The sequence below is a fragment of the Cydia strobilella genome, chromosome 8 (assembly GCF_947568885.1).
Source record: "Cydia strobilella chromosome 8, ilCydStro3.1, whole genome shotgun sequence".
Lineage (NCBI taxonomy): Eukaryota > Metazoa > Arthropoda > Insecta > Lepidoptera > Tortricidae > Cydia > Cydia strobilella.
In genome coordinates, this window is record NC_086048.1 from 11,893,077 (window position 1) to 11,919,775 (window position 26,699).

Consider the following 26,699-nt stretch of genomic DNA (forward strand, 5'->3'; position numbering starts at 1 on the left):
CCCTAAGGCTCTTTATATATAATAGGGCTATTTATTTATTTTATCAATTTTGTTTTTGGGTGACAGCTGCCCGTGTCTGTTTACAAACCATTTAAATCACCACCAACAGAGCATTTAAATCAGCCTCTTGCCCAGTTTTTATGCATTTTTTCTTTTCATCAATATTTTTTAATGTTTTTTCACAAGACTTACATCACTTAATGTTATCCATTTTCCAACACAGAATGCAAAAAACAAATGCAGATATTATGTGTCAAATGTTATCAATGTTGACATGTCATCGTCGATGCATTATAAATAGGTTTATTAGAAAAGATTGTATACCTACATACTAACTTATCTTCACACTGCACTGGTACTTTCTTTATATATGCTAGTAACTACCAGTACACCTAGGACCTGCCAGTACACCACCTGAAAGAATGACCAAACCCGTCGTTGGGGGCACTTCTTGTTCACTTAGCCTGCTAGACCCTTTACGTTTATTATCAGGAATTGTAGCATATTTAATAATAAATTTTCAGGGGTCTTTCGTTACGCTTTCAACTTACAAAGTCGGTAACGAAATCGTTATTAGGCAATCTCAGTGGAATTTGAAGCGGGCGGCTCGAATTCAGATTTGTGGTGCTCAATTGACCTACTTAAATAAAAAATGTGTATCATGTTCAAATTCATGACTATTTATTGTTCATCGAAATTAAATTGAAACTCGTGTTTTCCCCCAGTATCTAACTGTGTAACTGAGTCGAAATGTTTTTTAAATCTACTTTGTCTGTGGCATCCCTTTTGTTCTACTTTACCCTTAATTTAGGAAAAAAAAATCTAGTTAAGATTAGAAGCTTTCGCGTAGACTCTTCGCGCGGGTGGTTTTTGTTTGGTGTTATCGTACCTGTTGTTGTCTTACAAAATAAAACCGTGAGCAATGCCTTCCTCGCGTGCTTGCTGAATGTCAACGAAGTCGGTTGTTCCAGTTCAGATTGTTTTGCCTTAAGCCTTTCAACTGGGCCTCATGGACTGCCTGTGACACGTTTCAAGCGAGTTTAGCTTTAGTTTGCTCTACGAGGGAGTATGTTATTGGGAGTTAGAGTAGGTATGCATGATGTGTGCAAACGAATAGAGAATTTGCATTTATTTATGGGTCGCTATTCGTGCCGTTATCGGCGTTGACTATGGTTCGCAATCCGCAAAGCCTGAAAAAAAACCGGCCAAGTGCGAGTCAGACTCGCGCACGAAGAGTTCCGTACCATTACGCAAAAAACGGCAAAAATATCACGTTTGTAGTATGGGAGCCCCACTTAAATATTTATTTAATTCTGTTGTTAGTATTTGTTGTTATAGCGGCAACAGAAATACATCATTTGTGAAAATTTCAACTGTCTAGCTATCATGGTTCATGGGATACAACCTGGTGGTGGTGACAGACGGACAGACAGACAGACAGCGGAGTCTTAGCGACCCAATATAGACCCATTTTCGACATAGTCACGTAACGTAATGTGCTAATTATCGCACTAGTGCGGTAAGGTAGCACCATATGTACTGTAAAATTATGTAAACACAGCTTTATTAAAAATCTTAAGAGAATAAGAGTATTGCTGCTGCATACACGGAATACAAAGTCATCAAGGCGTCTCGAATGTCTGAAACAGTGGAAAAATAACAAGTACCTTGGCTAACGTTTTTCTCTTTTGTTGCAGCAACCCGTCGCGAACTAAGTGAATACATCACATACTACGAGCCGCTCGACTACGACGCGAGCGACTTGCACGAGCAGCACACGCGCGCGCGGCGCTCCACAGACGCACCCGCTGACTTGCGGCTCAAGTTCCGCGCGCACGGCCGGCGGTTCCACCTGCGGCTCCGACGTGACCTGTCCGCCTTCCACGAGGACTTGCAGGTTAGTACATCACACACCACGAACGACTTGCACGAGCAGAAAAGGCGTGCGCGGCTCTCCACGGACGCATCCGCTGATCTGCGGCTCAAGATATGCGCGCGCCCGATAGGTTATATAGTACAACAATTAACAAACAATCCGCCGAAAGACGTCCACTGCTAGACAAGTATCTAAGACATTAATACTTGATTATACTAGAACATAAGTGCGCTTTGTAGGAGGGTCTACTCAAGATTCATTAATTCTTTAAATTAGCTTTCAGGAGTTTGTACGCGATACCTTATCCTAAGCTTGCAAATTACTCTGCGAATAGTCCTGAGTTGCTGCATATTGCGCATAAGGCGTTTTAACGATTTGCATTTCTTTACAGCTGATACTCGCTCTTCACGAATGTAGATAATGTTATGCTTTACCTACAGGATGTAGGACAGAACAGAGCTGAAATACTAAATTGAAAATAGTTTTGGAAATTGTTCCTCTACCTACACGATATTGCAACGCTTGGCTGCTACCGTAAATAATTTTAATGAATTTTCCGTTGTTTCAGGTGGAGGGCTCACAGGGGCAAATACACAATGTCGACACGTCGCACATATATCACGGGGAATTGGCTGGTGAGCATAAAATATTCTGTTATAAAACAACTAGCTTTTGCCCGCGACTATGTCTGCGTGGACTTAGTAACCGCAGCTAGAGTAAGAATAGCGCCTGGAAAAAATTTCATAGCAATCTAAATTTGAGCATATTATGCACACAAATTAGCAGGCACTTCGTTAATTATCTCAATTCCACCCCGCTTTTTACTTTCTTAAGGGATGATTTTCGGGATAAAAACTATCCTATGTCCTTCTCAGGGACTCAACCTATCTCTATGCCAAATTTCATCTAAATCGGTTCAGCGGTTTAAGCGTGAAGAGGGAACACACAGACAGACAGACAGACTTTCGCATTTATAATATTACTAGCTTTTGCCCGCGACTTCGTCTGCGTGGACTTAGTAACCGCAGCTAGAGTAAGAATAGCGCCTGGAAAAATTCTCATAGCAATCTAAATTTAAGCATATTATGCACACAAATTAGCGGGCACTTCGTTAATTATCTCAACTCCACCCCGCTTTTTACTTTCTTAAGGGATGATTTTCGGGATAAAAACTATCCTATGTCCTTCTCAGGGACTCAACCTATCTCTATGCCAAATTTCATCTAAATCGGTTAAGCGGTTTAAGCGTGAAGAGGGAACACACAGACAGAAAGACAGACAGACTTTCGCATTTATAATATTACTAGCTTTTGCCCGCGACTTCGTCTGCGTGGACTTAGTAACCCCAGCAAGAGTAAGAATAGCGCCTGGAGGAAGTCTTATAGCAATTATTCAATTTGAGCATATTATGCACACAAATTAGCAGACACTTCATTAATTATCTCAATTCCACCCCGCTTTTTACTTTCTTAAGGGATGATTTTCGGGATAAAAACTATCCTATGTCCTTCTCAGGGACTCAACCTATCTCTATGCCAAATTTCATCTAAATCGATTCAGCGGTTTAAGCGTGAAGAGGGAACACACAGACAGACAGACAGACAGACTTTCGCATTTATAATATTATATGGATATGGATTATAGGCCTCCTCATAGGAGGCCTATACCCGGAAGGGGTCCTAACACTTTACTAGATTAGTAACAAATAGTATTTAGTTTAGAAATAATTTGTATATTTAAGTGGTTAAGGAATAAAAAGGCTTTTTATTATTATTTTTTATATGGATTAGTATATATTAGTATATTAGTATGGATAAAATAATAATATTTATTTTCGCCCTTTTATAATTTTATTGACGTTCCTCTAGTTTATTGTACTCAGTGCTATATTTGTCTACCGTTCTTCATCAATTCTCATCTAATAAAGGTTAATTGGAAGATATCCCTTAAAGGGATAAGTTCGCGTTTGTACTGCCTATCCTGTGCCATATTTGTGTTTTGTACTTGTATACGTATACATAAAACAAGCAACGTCCTTGGTGAGAGATTATGTGGAAGGTGAGGATTGTGTGGATTATTTATAATATTCGACTCTTTGCTTTTAGTTTTTTGAAGAAGGCTTAAACTGTGTTTGTTCTGTCTATCATCCATACTAATATTAAAAATGCAAAAGTGTGTCTGTCTGTCTGTTACCTCTTCACGCTTAAACAGCTGAACCGATTTAGTTGAAATTTGGTATAGAGATAGTTTGAGTCCCGGGGAAGGACATAGGGTAGTTTTATCCCAGAAATCATCCTTTAAGGGAGTGAAAAGGGGGATGGAAGTTTGTATGGGAAATCGATAAAAAGCAGCTAAATATATATTCTTAAGCTAGTGTAAATATATATTCAGAATTTGCACGCTAACAAGCATTGGTTCTTAGAAACTCATTATAGATGATAAAATAATATATTAATTTCAATGTAAAGCTATTTCGAATATTTAATTAACGTAATATACGCAAACTTCAACCGAATCTTTGTAACTAACCAATATCTGGAGAACATTCTTCAAGTATTTGTAACTTGTCCACAACTCTGTCAACAGAAACTTTATGTGGGAACCATTGTCTCGAAGTACATACTGCGTGTATAATGATACCCCACTCGTGACAATGAGTACAATTAAAATAACTCGTGCAGTACCTATAGTGCAGATCGTAAAGTCGCCGACAAGGAGTCGAAGTTTGTAGATGGCGTGCGGTGGTCGGGCGCAGCACCCATTGTGAGGAGAACACTGCGAACACCGACGTTATCTAGAGCTCAGATATAACGCCATTGTTTGACTCACCCCCAGAGAAAATTTAATAAGTCCCGCTCGGAGCACGTCGCTCGCGATTGTGTTTCTCTTTAATCAAACAGGAGTCAAACACCGCTCGCATCGCATCTGCCCGTCCCGTGTATAATTGAGCGGGCCGATCTCTCGTTTTGAACATAAATAATGGGTGGAGAGCACTAAAACATATTTATTTTTGCAATTACTGTCGGGATGGCGTCAAAGTCCCAGCTAATTGGGAGCTTTCCGAGCTTTCGGGGGCCAATCGACTTTTAATGTCGGCGAACGGACGGAGCCGCGTACGGCGCGGTAGAGCTCCCGCTCCGCAAGTATACCTTTGCTACCTAAAGACGCTATGTAAATAATTACTCCGTCAGAAAATTTGCCCCGACATTGTGCTCATTCCGAACTGTAAATCTAATTCTTTTGAGGAATTCAAAATATTTCAAAGGCCGTAGATGGATAACATCTGCCCTTGAGCTATTTTGACTTGTTTTTAGGGTTCCGTACCCAAAGGATAATAAACACGGGGCCCTATTACTAAGACTCCGTCTGTCTGTTTGTCCGTCGTTCTGTCACCAGGCTGTATCTCATGAACCGTGATAGCTGAAATGTTCACAGATGATGTATTTCTGTTGCCGCTATGACAACAAATACTAAAAAGTTCGGAACTCTCGGTGGGCGAGTCGGACTCGCACTTGGCCGGTTTTTTTAGATATATATAGTTTACTCACAATTAGTACACGTAACACAAAATAATAAAAGAAAAACCGAGTGGTACGGAGCCACCATCGGTAAAACGGTAATAAGTAAAAAACCGGCCAAGTGCGAGTCGGACTCGCGCACGAAGGGTTCCGTACCATTACGGAAAAAAACAGCAAAAAAAATCACGTTTGTTGTATGGGAGCCCCATTTAAATATTTATATTATTCTGTTTTTAGTATTTGTTGTTATAGCGGCAACAGAAATACATCATCAGTGAAAGTTTCAACTGTCTAGCTATCACGGTTCATGAGATACAGCCTGGTGACAGACAGACAGACGGACAACGGAGTCTTAGTAATAGGGTCCCGTTTTTACCCATTGGGTACGGAACCCTAAAAAACTATTTTTTTTCTCCCAGTCTTAGATATTTTTGAGCGGTTTTCGGGTATATAGTTCGACTGCTGTAGATGTATTAAATGATAAAACAAGTAACTGTCAAAAAAATTATTTTAATCACACACACTTTTATTGCTAACTGTACTTCTTCTCATTTGCATGTCTATCGAATACTTCTTGAGACCTTTCTAATGAGCCTAAACTTGATGTGTTTGTGTTTTCCATAGAGGAGTTCCTTTGGCTACCTACCGGCTGCATCATTAGAACACCTCCATATTAGCATATTATTGCATTGTCACCGGAATTACGACAGTACTCCAAATTTCAACTTAATCAGATACCGGGAAGTGGTTCAAATTTTAGTTACAAGATTTGAAGCACTATACAGGATGGAAATAGATTTTGGGTCAGTGAGGGCAGCTACCAGATCCCGTGTTGCTAGGCGAAAATGGTCTTAGAAGACCTTCCTTCGATTTCAAATGAATGAAGAATGGCGTTTACAGATTTTGGAAAAAACATACAGGATGCGAGAAAATGGTTATTTTTGACAAACTCTTTTTTGATGCCAATCGATTCCATTCCTCTCCAGGATCAAAAGCTTGTATGGGACCAAAAAGAAATTTCCGGCTAGAAAAGCCATAAATCAAGAAAAACTTTCCCCATACAATTTGTATGAAAATGAAAAAAGTTTTTTTCGTGTATTTTTTTTATGTAAATCGATTTCATTTTGTATCCAGTATCAATAGTTTCCTTGGGGTCAACTTTCGGTAATGTACAAAAAAGCCAAAAATTAAAGAAAACTGTTTTCACACATTTACTATGGAGAAAAAGTGAACTTTATTTACATTTTTCTGTCACGCTAATCAGTTCTGTTTCATTGAAGGATTGGTTGTTTTCATACAGTCATTCAGCATAGGAGGATGAATTAGGGTGACAGATAAATGAGAATAAAGTTTTACTTTTTCTCCATAGTAAATGTATGAAAACAGTTTTCATTAATTTCTGGCTTTTTTGTACATTACCGAAAGTTGACCCCAAGGGAACTATTGATACTGGATAGAAATGAAATCGATTGACATAAAAAAATACATGTAAAAAGAACATTTTTCATTTTTATACAAATTGTATGGGGAAAGTTTTTCTCGATTTATGGCTTTTCTAGCCGGAAATTTCTTTTTGGTCCCATACAAGCTTTTGATCCTGGACAGGAATGGGATCGATGGCACAAAAAAAAAGTTTGTCAAAAATGACCGTTTTCTCGCAACCTGTATGTTTTTTCCAAAATTTGTAAACGCCAATCTTCATTAATTTGAAATCGAGGAAGGTCTCCTAAGACCATTTTCGCCTAGCAACACGGGATCTGGTAGCTGCCCTCACTGACCCAAAATCTATTTCCACCCTGTATATATATATACAAAGGTATATACGCAGTCCTTTGATTTTTATGATAAATCATAAGTCAAATTTTCATAACAAAAAAAAAATCAAACGAGAGCGACCACTCTAAAAACTATTTGTGTGATCACTGTGTGATAGTTCAATAAATAACGATTGGAAATTTATTTAATTTAGAGCGGTCGCTCCCATTTAAATATTTAAAGATGTTATGAAAATTTGACTTAGTGATTTATATCATAAAAATCTAAAGACCGTGGACCGTCTTTTTAGGGTTCCGTACCCAAAGGATAAAAACGGGACCCTATTACTAAGACTCTACTGTCCGTCTGTCTGTCTGTCACCAGGCTGTACCTATCTCATGAACCGTGATAGCTAGACAGTTAAAATTTTCACAGTTGATGTATTTCTGTTGCCGCTATAACAACAAATACTAAAAACAGAATAAAATAAATATTAGTTGGGCTCCCATACAACAAACGTGATTTTTTGCCGTTTTTTTGCGTAATGGTACGGAATCCTTCGTGCGCGGGTCCGACTCGCACATGGTCGGTTTTTTTTAATTCATTTATACATCTATACCCGAAAACAGCTCAAAAATATCTATGACTGGAAGGGAAAAAAATATTTTTTTTTTACTTATTACCGTTTTACTACGGAACCATTTGGTTTTTACAAGCTTTTTATTAACTTGCAATGTATCTATGTATGTGACTATGTATGTTTGTACGGGTCAAATCTTGCAAATTAAGACCGACTTCCCAACTTGTAATGAAGCAAATTGAAAATTTGCATACATTATACATTATGTAAGTCGGGTGACAATGAAATATTATGGTACTACCGTCGAGCTGATCTGATGATGGAGACACGAGGTGGCCATAGGAATTCTGTGATAAAACAACGCAACCTAATTGTGTTTGGGGTTTTTAGAATTGACTCGATAAGTATTAGTTGCCTGTGGAGAGAAAAGTACAGTCAGCGATAAAAACTTAGTACCAAAAATTTTTTTTCCCAAAAACATTTCTTTTAATATTTAGTGTGTTACGTAGTTGTGAGTAAACTATATATTATACAAAATGAAGTCAAAATAGCTCAAGGGCAGATGTTCCTTTATTTAGCTACGGCCTTTCTGAACAAAATTTAAGATAACGTTTACCGTGTAGGTACGATATGCCATGTGAAATTATTTTAATAACGGTTACACTCATCCCGTGCAGGCCATGCGACCCGTACTCGTATAATTAGAATAATTAGATATTGATTTGGGCTCCCATCATGCCAGCGATTGCCAAATGCTCGTCGATAACTTGATAACGTTTGACTTGTCACGGTCTTAAGGGGCCCACTGACTATCAGTCCGCCGGACGATATCGGCCTGTCAGTTAGAACAAAAATTTGACAGTTCCGAATAACTGACAGACCGATATCGTCCGGCGGACTTATAGTCAGTGGGCCCCTTTATGGCCGTATAAATCGTATATAATACCATAGAGTAACTTATACTAGAGCGGTACTGTCATAGTAAATTTTGTAGCCCCAGTAAATTCACTGCCATCTGTCGACACAGTTTGAAACTAAAAATGAAGATTTATAAAAATACGATAGAATGTATTTAAATATAGGTAAATGATTTTTTTTATTTGCATTAAATATTTTTATGATTTTGACCCATGTTCTTTCACTGATATGCGTTAAAATTGTTAAATAACAAACGAAACCGTCAACGCCATCTATACGACTGTAGGCCAAAACTAGTAGCGCCCTCTGAACGAGAATCAAATTTTCTTGATTTTCGAGGCACGTTTTTTCCTTAGACTGTATCCATCTATTACGGAGTTATATCTATCTTTGATAATACATATAGAGGTGATTCCTTTTGTGTGTGCTTGTGTTATTCATTCGAGCGAAGACTACGGGTCATAATTTGGTTATCGTTTCCCTTGGGTTCGAAAGAGTTCGTGTTTACAAGTATAGCCGCAGCATCGCACCGGTGTGGTTATGATCGCGAAAGTTTGGAACAGTGAGAATGGATAAACTTGTGCGGAGGGCGTAGCGGCATCGATCGCAGTTCGTCGCCCTACTTACACCGGCTCTATGCACTTTGCTACCGAGTCGCGATTATGCATACAGTATACAGGCCCTACGACCAGTCGTGCAGTCGTTGTCGCTGTCAACGCAGATGTCTTCGAATGCGACCGTTATCAAAGCTCGGATACTTGAACATTTCGGGGCGAGCACAATATCGCTTATGTCTACCGACGGAGCCGCGAGTCGCAACCTATTAATTATTCCTCTTAACAGGAGCACACATCTGTTCTGTGGCAACATTTTGAATTATCTGGAGACATTTTCTTTTATCGTCAATCTATGCTAGCCAAAAAGCAAAACAAATAACTTCCTATTCGATTCCAAATGTATACTATTAGTTAGATCTAATAGCTATGTAGGAAATGCATACATAAAATATGAGGAGGACAATCGCTTCCTTCCCGATGAAATAAGCTGTTTCTGTGACAGTGGCCTGAAGTCATATAATAATAAGCAGTTTTATTTATATTGTTATTTATTACCAAGCTGGTTGCCTAACTTGTCATACGTATATAATGTACAGTTATACTAATCGACAACATTGTGTTTGGGCAAATGTTTACATTAAGTACATATTCGTTTTCAGCACGCACGGACAAATAATTCTTATTTTTATTTCAAGTATACGTTGTATTGAATTCCTATCAAATATGTATTCGCCAACATTATTCCATTGAAAATTATGTACTTTTCAATGTATTTTAATATCCTCGTGGATTAATGGAAGCATATTTTCCAGCAAGTAATAAAATACTCTATGATAAATAAAATGCGCCCGCCCCGCAATATACGGGAATTTTTCTGCCACCACAGCTCTTAAATTCTACTGAAAACATTTTCGGTGCCCTGCGGTTTACGAAAGCATTTCGCTGCTCCTCCTCCCTATTTACTTTTCGAGCCTTTGTAATTTTTTCGTGGTTTCAGGCACGCAGGATTTCCAAGACCTATGTATTGATATGTGAATGGTTTACGAGTTAAACCTAACATCACTCGACTGTGACACGTGCCCAATTCTAAACCATCATTTTTCACATCACCTATTCGAAAAGGGAACTTTTCTTCCCTGCTAGGAGGGATCAAAGTGGCACTTTTCTGTTCAAGGACATTTTGTTGCCAGTATGAAATATTGACACAAAGACATATGAAATTAGTATGCATATAATCGATTACAATTTCTTTATAATCGATTACGTGCATACAATTTTTCTAACTTAAATAATATTTTGTTGGAATTGTAAACAATAAATGTAATTAGCGTATTTCAAATTAATTAATAGCATATTTAAATTAAGTAAACTAATTAACTAGCGTAATATTTACAAAGAAACGCAAAAAAACATTAGTTTAATAATTTAATTTTTATTTTGACATTTTAGGTCTCCTTAAACGCAGCCATACTTGTCTATGCAATTTAAAAAGTTACGAGTATGTACAAATATTTCACAAAGCATAATTATGCGGTTCTGTATTGTGTATAAATTTGTAAATACTTAAATCAATAACTTTATAATAATAAATATAAGTGATATCAGTCTTCATAGTGTTCTTCAGAAGATTTGGTTCAAAGGGGTAAGATAAGAGCTTACATTGTTACCAGAAAAATCTACAAAAATAATGTACTTGATTTTCATTGTATCATTTTAGGTGTTTGCTGCTGTCTTTGAAAATATATTAGGTACATAATTATGAGCTGTAGGTACTTTTAATTTGTCAGTACAGTCACGTCTGAGAATATCGATACGGACAAAGTGCCAGACGTATGTACCTATACTAAGGTCGTGTATATTTTTGGCACTTTGTCCGTATCGATCTTAGCTTAAAATAATAATGTTTTGAAACCTAATATATGTATGTAATTTCCTCATAAGTGATGTGAAAAGCAGTATGTTTCACATGGTAGCAAAATTATTTTCACCTTGGGCATTAACACTTGAATCCCTCACTACGCTCAGGATTCTATGTTAGAATTTAGGATTCAATTGTACGCCCTCGCCGTAAATATGTCATTTTGCTCCCTTGTGACACAATCTACTATTGTAGACTTGGTAGTATTTAATCTAACCTGTATTTGAAAGAGCTGTACTGCTTTTTAGGGTTCCGTACCCAAAGGGTACTAAGACTTCGCTGTCTGTCTTTCTGACTGTCTGTCTGTGCGTCTGTCACCAGGCTGTATCTCATGAACCGTGATAGCTAGACAGTTGAAATTTTCACAGATGATGTATTTCTGTTGCCGCTATAACAACAAATAATAAAAACAATAAAATAAATATTTAAGTGGGGCCATACAACAATCGTGATTTTTTTGCCGTTTTTTACGTAATGGTACGGAAACCTTCGTGCGCGAGTCCGACTCGCACTTGGCCGGTTTTTACATTATAATCAGCCACCGCTACTAATGATGTCATTAAGTAAAATTGTCAAGACAAGATTTTTAACAGTGACTTCATGGTACCTACACATATATGGTTTAAGGACATCGCACAACGTACCGTTGGGAAAAGCTACTGATTTTACCGTTAAGTCAGTTTACCGAGGGTTTGTTTAAGTTAGCTCATGCTAGACGGTAGCATGAGTTGCCTTCTCGCACGCGAGTCCATACTTGAAGTCGCGCTAGATGTATGGAGTCGCACGCGAGAACGCAACTCATGCTTGAAGGTCTGGTTGCTACAAAAATACAGTAAACTCATCATGACACACGCATGGCAAACAAACTTTTTGTTTGATCTGTTTGAGTATGCGAATGCATGCAGTCAAACTAATCATATTGTCAGACGTACACCTAGCCTAGCCACAATGAGCTGTATCGGTTTAGTTGCGTGACTAGGTTCCGCTATGGGGGAGTATATTTCACACGGTAACCCTCTGCTCTGGCGTTGATAAAATGGACGAACAACACTGCAATTTCATTCACGCACACAAAAACAAAACGGCTTTATCTATCTATCGGGTGGTCAAGGTAGAAAGTTTTTCCTGAAGTATGTCTTAAGGTTACCAAATAACATTGACGCTTCGATGTAAGAATTCTATACAAATTTGTCAGGAAAACACCCTTCAAAACCGGTGCTCGTCATTATCAGGATTAGAAAAAAAAACTATAGTAATGTCTCTTGAAGTCCATTTCCGGATTATTAATAAATAGGTACATAATGATGTTAACAATTAGCAAGGTGTGACATTTTGTCGTATTTTTTTTATCATTATTCTAAACGTGATTCTTAAAAACATTATGGTAAACGCACCGCAAACCGCACGTCTCCATACCGAATATAGCGATACCAAGCGGTGTCGTCGCCTTTATCGGGCAACGCGCACATGCAACCATCACCGGCACAGCAGCTACAAAGACAAATGATATCCGTCGCTCTATCGCGCACTTCAACTAGTGACTTTTATCTACTTTAGTTACCTACTGAATCTAGTTTAAGAGCGCTATCATGTTACGGTGCAATTATAAAACTAGTTACATGAGTAACGTGGTGAGTCATTTCATTGCATTAGTGACGATAGGGCATGAGCTTGACACGCGCAGATACACGTGGACCGAACGCGATTAGGCGTAACGTATAACATATGGGCGGAATTGGTACCGTACCATTTCCATTACTATTACGAGTACGATGGCAGGTGGCAATGGCATGGCTAATTTTTATTTAACGGTACAATACAAACTGGCCGTTATGTACCTATAGGTATTTGTTTATTAGTCGTGTAAGTCGTGTTATACTTATACAGATACACACGTGTAAATAGTGGTGAAAATTAAAAAGTTTGTAAATGTCAATTGCTAAATTTCCTAGGGCAAGTTCGAAGTATTTTCAATGATAGTTGGCTGAATACTTTTTCAATTGTGTTTACTTCTTTGTTTTCTGAAAAATTAAAATTAAATATGGCAGAAAACTATACTCCTTGTCTAACAAAAGCTCCGCGAAGACTGACCATAAATTATGATAACAAGATTCACAAACAAGTTATAATTTCTTATTTTTTGATTGGTATCATTACACGCCTTAAGGCCACTTGCACTATTCACTAGCCCGGGGTTAACCGGTTAAACCTGGGGTTTCCATGGTTACCAGTACAATTTGAGACTGGGTTAACGGTTTAACCGGTTAACCCTGGGTTAATGGGATGGTGCAAGTGGCGCTTACTGTAGGCCTAGGTCGATTTGTGTAAGATTATCCTGTAATATATTATATTTATCATCATTCATCACATGTAAAGCATATGTATGGCGATTCGACCTTTATAATCATTATGAAGAAAATGTATGGTTGAAGAAATGTCACTGTTGACCGATCATATCCATAGCCGTTTCATAGCAAGATTAGAAAGTTGGAATCGTCCTCATTGATAGATATATGAGAGATAAGCGTCTCTGGCATGTACAGTACAGGCCTGGCAGTCGGCGCAACGTGTCTTTTTTCCATAGATTTATATTGCCCACCATCTAGTCGCTAACTCCTGCCTATTCAAATTCATTATGTATCTATCCGACCTGCCCGTCCATTTACTTTTCCTTGCTCAATCTCTTAGATTACTATATCTGAACCAGGGATCGTTACCGGTATAACTAAAAATCAAAATTACGTCCTAAATGCGCAATATTGGTTTGATTTTCTAAATTGATATTTAGGTAAGGACAATGAATTATCAGACATAAAAAAACCGAGATACCGAAATTGAATACCGGTTAATTTGTATGAAAATAATACCGGTATTCGGTCCCTGATCTGAACTGATTAATTATCGTTACAAATTAGATGCAGTCAATTGAACGATTTTGTTTTGGCATGCTTCGACCCCACAGATCTATTTAACGAAAAACGAAACTGTTGATTTTTAGCATTCCGTACCCAAACGGTAAAAACTGGACCCTATTACTAAGACTCCACTTTCCGTCTGTCTGTCACCACACCAGGCTGTATCTCATGAACCGTGATAGCTAGACAATTGAAATTTTCACAAATGATGTATTTCTGCTGCCGCTATAACAACAAATACTAAAAAGTAAGGAACCCTCGGTGGGCGAAACCGACTCGCACTTGTCCGGTTTTTTATTGCTACGTTTAAAGGTCAATAGTTTATTAGCTCCAAATATAAGCATCATATCATTAAAAAAACTGGCATCAAATTCAAGCCACAAAAATAATAATTGAGATCTTGAAATGATAGTTTGGCAACTATGATTACTTAGGTGTAAACAACTAATATGACAACAAATATTAAAAATCATACGCTGTACAATAATAAATGCCAATTTATTATTTACTTGCCAAACTATCATTTCAAGATCCCAATTATTATTTTTGTGGCTTGAATTTGATGCCAGTTTTTTTAATAATATGATGCTTATATTTGGAGCTAATAAATTATTGGCCTTTAAAATATTAATGCACGGCCAAATTATATTATTATATATTATGCCCAATGAATAATAAGCCTTAAATAAATACATACTTGTCATGAATCCATCAAAATGTTTTAATCGCAATCCGTCCCTGTCCCTTACCTGGTTCGTGCATAATTTTAAATGGCACCTGAGCGCAGGCTAGTCCAACGCTAAAAAAAACCAGTGTAAGTGAGCTCTCCGATAACGCGCCTTTGTTACGCATATCGATGACACATTTTAGACTGGTTCTGTAGCGTTCGACTTGCCGGCACTCAGTAACCGCAAAGACCACACAGCTATGGAATATGTTTTCCCATTAGTTCATTTTAAACCTTATTGCGATCTTCATAGAGTGGTAATTCAATAACCGGTTAAAACGGCCCTACCATTTTTTTATGCTAGTAAGTAGCACGTGCGGTTTCATTTAACAATAGACAAAGGATAAGCCGAAAGGGGACTGTTTGAAATCTAAACACTTATAACGTTAAATGTGACGTAGGCACTCGAACACTTAACAAATTTTAGGAAAATATCAGACTTTGCATAAGATTACAGTACAGAATACAGATCGATTCATCAGATGCAGAATTGACGGAAATGGAATGAGACATCTATCATAGTCGGAGTGATGTTCTACCATATGAACCTATACCTACCTACAGTTGTGTGCAATATATTATAGCAGTCAATAAGAAAATGAAAATAAGGGGAAAACTATAACTTTAGATGAATTATATTGGATCTTTTTAGGGTTCCGTACCCAAAGGGTAAAACCGGGACCCTATTAATAAGACTTCACTGTCTGTCACCAGGCTGTATCTCATGAACCGTGATGTTTTAATGTTTATTTGGGCACAAACGGTACATGTTTCTTATAACTAGTGTCTTATACATAATTCATAAACCAGGACAGTTGCCACCACTTAATAGCTCATTAAAGAAAAACAAAATACGGGATAACTAAACTTAAAGATTAACAACGAGGGTCGAATTAGGACAGGGGCCAAATTAATGAAGATAAAACTATTTTTATACATTACATTTGCAATTAAGTGTAAAGTTACAGTGTATTTAATTCGATTGTTTATTTTAAACCAGAAGTACTTGACGTTTAAATTTAGACAAGGAGTCATTAAATATATCAATTTTTGAGAAAATATCATTATTAAATCTGCAAGCTCTTATCAGAAAGGAGTTTGATTTGTATTTCTTTTTAGTAAAGGGAATACAAAATAATTTATCGCTACGCCGCGTGTTCAAGCGGGGAGTTTTAAAGCTAAGTCTACTTAACAAATAAGGGGAGTCAATTAAATTTCTTAATACTTTATACAAAAATATTTGATCTTTTAATGTGCGCCGGCTTTCAAGAGACACCAGTTTATTCAGGTTAAGCGGTTGAGTTGACACAAGGTTTTTATATTTTAAATGTTTGATGAGCTTCTTTTGAATTCTTTCAATACTATGAATATAACATTTATATCTAGGGTTCCATACTGTTGATCCATATTCCAGAATTGGTCTGACTAGCGAGTTGAAGAGTGTCAGCAAGGTGATAGCTTCTTTAAATTCTTTACAAGTTCTCAAGATGAACCCAAGTAACCTAAAGGCTCTATTTATTACGTTGTCGGTGTGGTCGCTGAATAATAATTTGCTATCCAAATGAATACCTAAATCTTTAATGGTAGAAACTCCACATAATGACACGTTGTTTATAAGGTAGTCGTAGTTAATAAATTGTTTTTTTCTACTGAACGTTATTATGTTACACTTATTTATATTTAAGTGCAAATGATTTAATTGACAATAGACAAGTCACCCGTTGGAGTCACCCGTTGACCACGAACGCTGTAAAGAGTTCGAAACGTCGGGATGTATTATAAATTCAATATACGCGATATAATCCGTTTTCATAGTTTTATTTCAATAGACAATGACATAGCTAGACAGTTGAAATTTTCACAGATGATGTATTGATGTATTATTTATTTCATAGGGTTCTACATTTTTATAAGAATTTCCGCGAGTTAGTAAAAAAGCCGGTGTTTTTTTTACTTCCAATATTATTTAAGTAAAGGTTACAGTTAATTTTGAAACAATGACAAGTAATGCAGAAGAATTATAAAAAAAATCCAATATAATTAATCTAAAGTTATAGTTTTTCCCTAATTTTCATTTTCTTATTGACTGCTATTATATTGCACACAACTGGATGTATTATTTTGACGCACACGTATTTTTTTTTCTATCGCTTCAATTTAACTATGGCGTTAATCGACTTACCATTTTATAATAATCTTTTTGCAACTGGCCGTGGCCCTAACACTTAGCATTTTCATTGTTAGCTGCATTGGGTTACAAGTGCTCTTGCACACTCGATGCTGATGCTGCTAAGATTGCAAATTTCTCAGAGCCCGGCGTCCAGCCTCGCAACTTGCCCACTAAGGGTCTCCTAAGTTGTCGGGCTATACTTACTTATACTTGTAGTATTCTTGCGGAAAAGTAGCCGATAACCTACTTAACTTAGCAGCGTCATAATAAGTGGTATAAGATGGCCGACTTATCTGAAATAGATACAAAAATACATATTACAATATTTAACATGTAGAACTACAGAACTTTATTTTTGGAATATGACTTTACATTCCATACTCCTTTGTGATAATTGTGATAGTGTGCAAACAGGTTTTGCTTCGGTTTTTTATCCTTCATTTTAATTATACTGTGAGGGAATCCTTGATAATTAAAATAAAAAGCAATTATGACTATTGATACTCGCAGACAATACAAAATGCAATATGGTAGCTTGTTCACGTCCGGTTTAAAAATAAACATTGCGAAGATCAATTAAAACCAACCGGAATTTAACTAGCACATATAATGTATGAATTCTTATGCATTTATTGATTTCAAGCCATTAATATCTTATATTTTGCAAAATGTTCTCCTGACCTTACAACGTACTCAACGTACCTAGTTACATGTAATGTAGGTATTTTAACCTAGAGTATTAAGACTCGAATAATTCGATATAAATATAAATGTATACATTGTATGTAATTATAACCGGGTTTTCAGTCCGCTATTTATAAATAATAACAACATCCTCCCCAATAAAGGAGTGATAGATAACGTTGTAATACTTATTCTCTATAAATATACAAAATAAAACAATGGAATGTAGATCTGAATTCAATTTAAGGACAATACATAAAAACTACAATGTTAGTCATAATGACGTACAATAATGTCAATACTGTCCATAATATATTTAAAAAAAAAACCTGAGTCCGCAGTGTAGTTATATTCATCATACTTGTACTGTCGCTTGGCATAATTTTTAACCCACTATGACAAATGTATGGCACGCCCTTATTATAGCTTTGGATTTTTAAAACCTTTAAAAGCCTTGTTACATATTTTAGAGCAAATTTGCAATGCTCATGCAATTAAATCTGCAACGGGAAGGTAATTGATTTGATTGGCTAAAATTGTCAATTTAGCCAATATGACCTGAGTAAAGCGATATTATAATATCGGAATAAATTCGGTCAATGAATTACGCTAACTCCTATCGCATAACGTTCCATATAAGGCTGCGCGTGCAGTAAAGGGTTAAGTAGGTAAGTTTAGGTTTAAGATAAAGTTAAGTTGCATATCAACAGCACAAACGCAAAGGAGCCTCGTCTGCCAACAAACCACTGTGTGGTTTGGCAGAAGAAAATAGGTATTTAGTTGTAAGTAAGATCTTTGAATAAACGTTTATTTATTTTATTTTATTTTTATTTTATTTTTCCACAAATACTAATAGCGACCCGCCCCAGCTTCGCACGGCTAAACCTAACAAATTAAAATTATACACCGAAACCTTCCTCAAGGATCACTCTATCGATAGGTGACTCACTCACGAACATACAGACAGACAGACACGGTGGCGGACTTTCTTTTATAAGATATACTTATAAGATTAAAATGCGTAAGAAAAAAGTTATGTTTAAGCTGTCACTTAGTATTTTTTTAGGGTTCCGTACCTCAAAAGGAAAAAATTTAACCCTTATAGGATCACTCGTGTCGTGCGTCTGTCTGTCCGTCTGTCACAGACCATTTTTTCCGAAACTGCTAGACCAATTAAGTTGAAATTTGATACACATATGTAAGTTTGTGACCCACTTTGAGAAACTAAATGACAAAATTAGAAAATAAAGTTTTTCAAATTGTATCGTGTTACATATCAAATGAAAGTGCTCATTGTGAAAATCTCAAATATATATTTTTTATAATAAAAAAAGTTAAGAAGTTATTCAAGAAAATAGGCAAAAAATAACCATTCCCCCCCCATAAAAAATACACAAAATAGTTCTTTATCTTTACCTATAGATGACAGGAAAGCCTATTAGAAATGTGCAGTCAAGCGTGAGTCGGACTTAGTTACTTAGTTTTTGATCTGACCCTTACGGGTTTTTTAAAGACATTTCAATCAAAATTCACATAAAAAATACACCCTTGGGACGCGAGTCCTACTCGCACTTGGCCGGTTTTTCTTTTCCGATTTTTTTTTCTTTGCAATTATAAATCTAGATCACGTAGTCAACCTTTTACTTTTTTTTTAACAGACGATCCCCAATCGACGGTATTCGGTTCGGTGACGGAGGGCGTGTTTGAAGGCAAGATCATCGCCAGCGACGGAGCGTACTACGTCGAGCACGCACGGCGGTACTTCCCGCCGAACGGCACCCGCTCGCGGGGGCCTCACTCCGTTATCTACCGCGAGGGCGACGTGGTCGACCCGTACGCGCACAGGAGACACGGTCAGTAACGCACTCACACTTTTGGACGAAGAATACAAAGGCACCAAGTCGCTAACACACGCCGATTTCGCACGCACCACAGACCAACCACCCAATTTATTATATACAATTTTCTGTGGCACGCACACATACTGAGTTAGCGGATTTGCGCCAATGACGGCCCTTAAGTTATGACTGTGTGCGTGCGCGAGTAAATACTAGAAAAATCTGCGTATTAAGGAGTCACAAGGATGTCTTGGAGATATGCCGCGGTACTTTTAGACGAACTGGATAAACTAACGCGAGCCCAAATTGTTAACATGGTAAACGTGGTGTGAAATGTTCCACTGCATTGGACTCTCCTTTCTTCATCTTTTCCCAGTTTCCCCCGTCAGGTCCGAAGGCAAAGCATAAAAGGTGGCAAAATAATACGTTGACAAAAAAATCTATAGAAGTTGATACCCAATTAGGTATCTCCTGCTGGTATTGCAGCGTATTACTCATCCATTAAGTATTTGCGCAATTTTGTCACTGGCAATTAAGAAATATTTCGTTTTAATACCACGTGTCTGATTCTAATTCCCAAACGTAATTTAGTTTATGCACGACTAAAGGGGTTGAGTTTAGTATCCCCGGCAATAACTCAACTTAACATCAAAATACTGTCACTGGGCGTTCATAATGAATGGGCCATTGGACGCGGGCGGGTATCGCACCAGTTCCGTTTCGCAACATTAGATATGTAGTGCAACTGGATTAGTTGACGCAAGGTCGTTTAACAAAGTTAAATCCCATTTGCCTGCGGCGCTGTCGTCGGCTGATTGCGGCTGGTCACCGCTGGGGAGCCGTTCTAGAAGGTTGCCGAACTTGAGCGACTCGTGGGCTTTTGTCAGTTCAATGGCCATTGTAAACATTTGAAATTCTCATCTAAATGTGTATTAATAATTCAGATAAATCGATGGTCATGGAAGTCTGTCGGATAAATTTGACTGATTTTTAAGAACTGACATTCTGAATTTAAGGTTCAGAGACTAACATCGGAATTATTCAGTACTCTAGTTAGTAATCAGATCTTACTTTTCCGGCAGATCTTAATTTTGACATGCGAGTATAGAGATTGTTGTTTTATGTGATTTTATCAAAACTCTTATTACCTCCCACTTTTTGTGTTCGTAATTGTAGTTTATATAACAACGGTTAAAGCTTGAACAAATTAACAATATATTGGTATGCCGTCTGGAATGACGTCTGTATCGGAAAAGTTATCTGCTCCTGCTGCGCCAGATAAAAGTTTACGACTACGCCTCGCGAAACTAACAGACCCAATGCATAATCATAATCAGCTATATCGTTATAGGAAACTTCTACTTTACTTAGTAGTCTAAAAAGAGAAATACTAGGAATAGGTTCAAGTTGAATTGTAGATTTTTTACAGTGGCCCGTGTACTTTTTTCAGACAGTAAGTAAATATTAGGTATCACGAGTATCACGACCAGATAGAAGTATTACATTGATGAAAGTCGGTTGCTATTTCACATTGTGTTTTGGACTGCACCTTATAATATCTAGATACACACACAGCTCAAGACAGTGTAATAATTGAGCGAGAACCAACGAATTTATTAAATCAGCACCGATTACGAACAGTTCATTCGCTTACTAACTTTACCGCTGACTATAGGTACCTAGCCGTATCGCTACGTCACTGAATAGTGTTCAGCGCAGTTAGGTCGCATTTAATTACCAGTTGGCACAGCAGCAGAAAAATACACGGCGACTAAATAAACGAAGCCTGACTTTGTTTTATACCGGCTATACCGCTGAAAACTAATTCAAATTCGTGTTAAATATTTATCCGGCCGTAGGCTTCCAGAATGGTAATTTCGTGTCAACATTATTTGCCCGTGCATTTTTTCCGTGTAAATTTTAGCTGTTGCAAATCCATCGCTGCGGCTGCTACCAACCCAAATGTGTGACTCTCGCGAAATGCATAACAACAAACCTACCGAGCTCCAATTTAAACGTTCCGGAATGAAAGGGATTTTGTTACCAAAATGAAAAATTTACATTTACCTACGAAATACCAATTTACATTGGTTACCGTGCCGTAAGTGACGCAGCGTAGTCCCGCAATTCGCTTAATTTTACTCGAATCCAGTGCAAGAGTAATGAGTTCGTGAAAGTGGATTTTCACAAAGTTAGCAAATAACATTCTAGGTAGCTGAATTACTGGTAACCCGCGAAAACAAATTGCTATTTGGTAAACAGGAAGGTTCCGTTTTCATCTATATTTATTTTTATTACGAGTTATTGACTGTTACACCAGATTTTTCCGATATTTTATTTACTTTTCTGATTCGGTATCGGGTATTAACACTATTAACGTCATAAAAGATGTTCCAGCTTTACAAGCAGTATACGTATTTATATTTACCTATATTTAAACACATTCATGCTTTCTTAACGCACATTCTATTAGTATTCAATAGTAGTATAACAATTTCCGCTAGTTAACTTAAATAGGTAGGTACCTCTTAAAATACACTGGCATAAGCAAAATATATGTCATTAGTCATTACGAGAAAGCTTTTGCAATATTTTTAGCTCGACACAATATCCTTTCCTATCCTTATATCGTGTAGGAAGCGTTAAGCAAAAATACTTATGCACGCGTAGAAAAAACTCACAACACAAGTACCAAAATAATTACGGCTTTGACATTGGCAACGCGTGCATTTACGAAACCTGCGGTGCATAAATTTTCGTACACCCGGTTGGTATTAAGAGTAGGGAGGCGTGTCAGATTGTGTCGTATGGTCCAACAATTTTAGTAATTCGTTATCTCATTTACATTTGTATCTAGAAAGGATTTATATACATACAAATGTTGCAGAGATTGATTACTTACAGGTAAGGAAATATCCGTTCTAGCAATTCGTATAATAGCCATACCGCGAACTACTATTTGCAATCACATTATTTAGCCCTAAATATATCTCCATTAATTAATGTAAATTTGTATTGCACTCGTGTGCCAATCAGGGTGTACTGAATCATCAGTACATACTTAAATCCATCACCCTAGTTTCTGGTGACATCGCAATCGAGTAAAATGTTGATATTGGGGTAGATCATGTACGAAATGTATACGAATGTATAGACAAAAGTAGAATTCATATTCCTCCAAGTTTCATATTAGGAGAATGTCCCCTGGAAAAGTATAAGCGCTAAATCTGGATTCAGCAAGTATTTTCTCTAAGAACAAGTATTTTTCCCCAAAAGTTGTAACCACCTAACTAGAGCGGTAGAAAATGAAAACTAGGTTCTTCTAGTAAAACAATATAATAGTAAAAATATGTACAATCAATTTAAGTAATCTCTGTCAGTACACCAGTCAGACCGAATAAAATATCGTCACTGGCCTTAACGTTTCCGAATTTTAATCTTCGTTGAGCCGAACGATGAATTCCGGCAGCGGGTGCTACTGCGGGCTACGCGGGCCCACCAGGCGTAAGCAGACAAAAGCTTCCGGAGCGAATATCCAGAAAATAAGTAGCTTCAATAGTGCGTCTTCAGTTTTAAACCAAAAGTAAGGGTTGCAACAATCGTGCGTTCTTAGATTTCGGGTCGGAAGTCGGAACCTAACCGAAGCCTCATTCGGTTACAAGAACCAGTAACGTACAAATAAGGCTGGGATTAGGTTTAATTTAAACATAAACAGAAACTTAATACTATATATACAGTTATACAAATTTTACCTGCATTAGACGCAGCCCTCGTTTACTGTTAACACAAATCATAAGCATTGAGTCATAATAAATAAATAAAATCAGTCTATTTGCAACAAACTTCCAAGAGCGGACACATCAGGCGGAGCGGGGAACATCAGGCGGGCCATATGTTTGTTTGCCACCGACGTAGTATTAAAAAAAAATTAATAAGAAAAAGCAAAAGACGGGCGAATGGCTTAGTTTTTTTGGGTTCCGTACCCAAAGGGTAACAACGGGACCCTATTACTAAGACTCCGCTGTCCGTCCGTCTGTCTGTCACCAGGCTGTATCTCATGAACCGTGATAGCTAGACAGTTGCAATTTTCACAGATGATGTATTTCTGTTGCCGCTATAACAACAAATACTAAAAACAGAATAATATAAATATTTAACTCCCATACAACAAACGTGATTTTTTTGCTGTTTTTTTTTTCGTAATGGTACGGAACCCTTCGTGCGCGAGTCCGACTCGCACTTGGCCGGTTTTTTTTACAACCGGCCAGTGCGCGCGGTGGCTGCACTATGCAGGTTTGGCATGTTACAAAGTGTCGAAGACTTTTTTGTGTAATTTAATCGGCTTTAATGTTGCCCTACATCATATTGTCATAGAGAACTTATAGTTTGTCAAAGGACTGCCTCATTTCCAACATAGACATAGAGAATCATACTATCTTTGTGTTACACTAGTACGTACTAGCACTGTACTAGCACCCAAAAGAAAAGGATGATGAGTAAGGTTTTTTTATTGTTCTTATTTACTGACAATTTGGTTTGACCAACTATGGATTCCGAGTAAAATGCAAATTTCTCCAAGATGGTATACATTTTCCAAGATGGCGGCGGTTCCTCGTGATCCCCAAATGTCAAATAGAATCTCATTTTTGGCCTCATTTGAAAAATATCATTCTAGTTAACTCGCATGACATAAAAATGTACATCTGGTCTCCCGCGATACAGGCCGAGCCTAGTGCGGGGACTCCTGGAACCTCCGAATGTCAAGTCAGTTATGCACCAACTCTTTTCAGTAACTTGTGATATGTACTACATTTGTATTCTTTCTGTGCAATAAAAATATTTTTTATCTTTATCTGATCTTTTATACCTACCAAATTTCAGGACTGTTCCAAAGATTTCGAGGTTAGTCCTAATCCGATTGTGCTATAAGTAAATTAAATATGCTATGTACTTAAAGACGGGTATACCCTCTCTTAATAACTGATAATCACCTGCTCTAATCGTTTTCCTTTATAAAATAATAGGTAGGTTACATTTATATTATAAATACTCTTCAAAAAACTAGGATTAAGAGTACATTAGCTATGACAAAACGTTCGGACGAAAGTTTTACACAAATAACACATAGTTTATTATAACATACTCGTATGTCGTGTCTCTTGCCACGCAATTTTGTGCTATTGTGACGGTGAGTGTCTATTGCTGAAACATAGAATTAGATACGAAAATAGCTGGATATTATACTTAAACCACACAGTAACAATACCCTGTCATGGAATGGAGGTAATATAAAATGGCATTGTTAGCGGTTGTTTGTTCGACAAGAGTCCCGCTGCGGGACTCGTCCGATAATGCCAGTGTGCTCAGCAAACAAGCACGTAACAGCCACCCCACACAAGCGTCTCCCGACTCCCTAACCTCGGCGTCTAGTCAACTCTATGGTAGATGCTCGACGCGACGTTGGCCTGCGCAGCGACGCCATTTCTATATCGCTGGTAAGACGCCGATGCTCAAAAGACGCTAGTGTGGGGTGGCCCTAAGTTACTGGCTGGAGTCTGCTCCTATATTGCTATTGCCTACTAAGTCCAACGCTCCAACTTACCAGTGTAACTGACCACAATATCCTCGACCAAATGCGTAATTGAGAGTGCACTTATTCTGGTTCTAATGAACCATTGACTTGTCTGCGCTTGGTTAAATAGCTATTGTAATAAGCGCGCCATGTATTCCGATTCTTAGCGCGAGCGCGTACGAATCGAGTTTTAGAGGGACCCAGCGTAACATGCCCTCGACATCCTTAGCAACTATGCCAACGTTTTCAGAGTACGCACCGTACGTTCGACTCCATAAGATCTTTGAATATGTTAGGCTTCAGCGCAGCCATAGAGTAACTTATACTAGAGCGGTACTGTCATAGTAAATTTTGTAACCCCAGTAAATTCACTGCCATCTGTCGACACACTTCAAAACTAAAAATAAAGATTTATAAAAATACGATAGAATGTATTTAAATATAGATAAATGATTTTTTTTATTTGCATTAATTATTTTTATGATTTTGACCCATGGTTCTTTCACTGATATGCGTTAAAATTGTTAAATAACAAACGAAACCGTCAACGCCATCTATACGACTGTAGGCCAAAACTAGTAGCGCCCTCTGAACGAGAATCAAATTTTCTTGATTTTCGAGGCACGTTTTTTCCTTAGACTGTATCCATCTATTACGGAGTTATATCTATCTTTGGCGCAGCTATTACGTTGGAAATAAGTATTGGCATTCTTAACGGCCCGGACTGGTCCATTTCAGTTGTCTTCGATGAAATGTTTGTCTGTATTACGTAGCATGGATGTGCCTGCTGACTCACGGTGTAAAAACAAGTGCGCGTCGGACTCGTGCACGATGGGTTCCGTACCATTACGCGAAACAACGGCAAAAATATCACGTTTGTTGTATAGGAGCCCCACTTAAATATTTATTTTATTCTGTTTTTAGTATTTGTTGTTATAGCGGCAACAGAAATACATTATCTGTTAAAATATGAATCAAAATGATTCGAAATAAATAATTGAATTGAATTGAAAATTTCAACTGTCTATTAGCTATCACGATTCATGAGATACACCCTGGGGTGACAGACAGACGGACAGCGGAGTCTTAGTAATAGGGTCCCGTTTTCACCCTTTGGGTACGGAACCCTAATAATAGGGTCCCGTTTTTATCCTTGGGGTACGGAACCCTAAAAATCACACAGTAAATAAATACATACTTTAGTCGCACTCCTTATAATAATAAAAAAGCCGCTATCCTTAATTCATGCCGAATAGTAAGAAAATTCCTTCAAACTGACCATGAAGCCCCTGCTGACGCGAGACCAACCGCACAATCCACCACTTATGCAACCTGAAATCCTACCATATCGCAAACTAACCACGAACACAGAAACGCACACCACTCCTAGAGACATGACTGCTCAACCTGATTCACATTCAACTAATTAAAATGTAAGAATACTTACCTGACATGCACTTGGCCTAGGCCCGTGAATGGCAGTATTAATCCGGTGAAAGCCGAGAAAAAAATAAAATAAAAAAATAAATAATAATATAATAAATTCGTTTATTGACAGGCAAGTCAGGCAAGTGACATCCATAGAACCCTTATAAAGCAAGTATTATGTTTACTTAATTAATAATTTGCTCACGACATGTATCCTGAACACATGAAATACTTACATAATAT

The 26,699-nt window shown here is 37.5% G+C and overlaps 1 protein-coding gene across 1 annotated transcript in view; it reads left to right on the forward strand.

The window, feature by feature from the left end:
* The window catches only part of LOC134743671 (disintegrin and metalloproteinase domain-containing protein 10), an 88,597-nt gene that overhangs the window by 29,644 nt on the left and 32,254 nt on the right, over positions 1–26,699 (forward strand). The window contains exons 2-4 of the mRNA XM_063677264.1: positions 1,698–1,897; positions 2,445–2,511; positions 19,277–19,471. Coding sequence (XP_063533334.1) covers positions 1,698–1,897; positions 2,445–2,511; positions 19,277–19,471 — 462 coding nt within the window. The remainder of the gene's footprint in view (positions 1–1,697; positions 1,898–2,444; positions 2,512–19,276; positions 19,472–26,699) is intronic.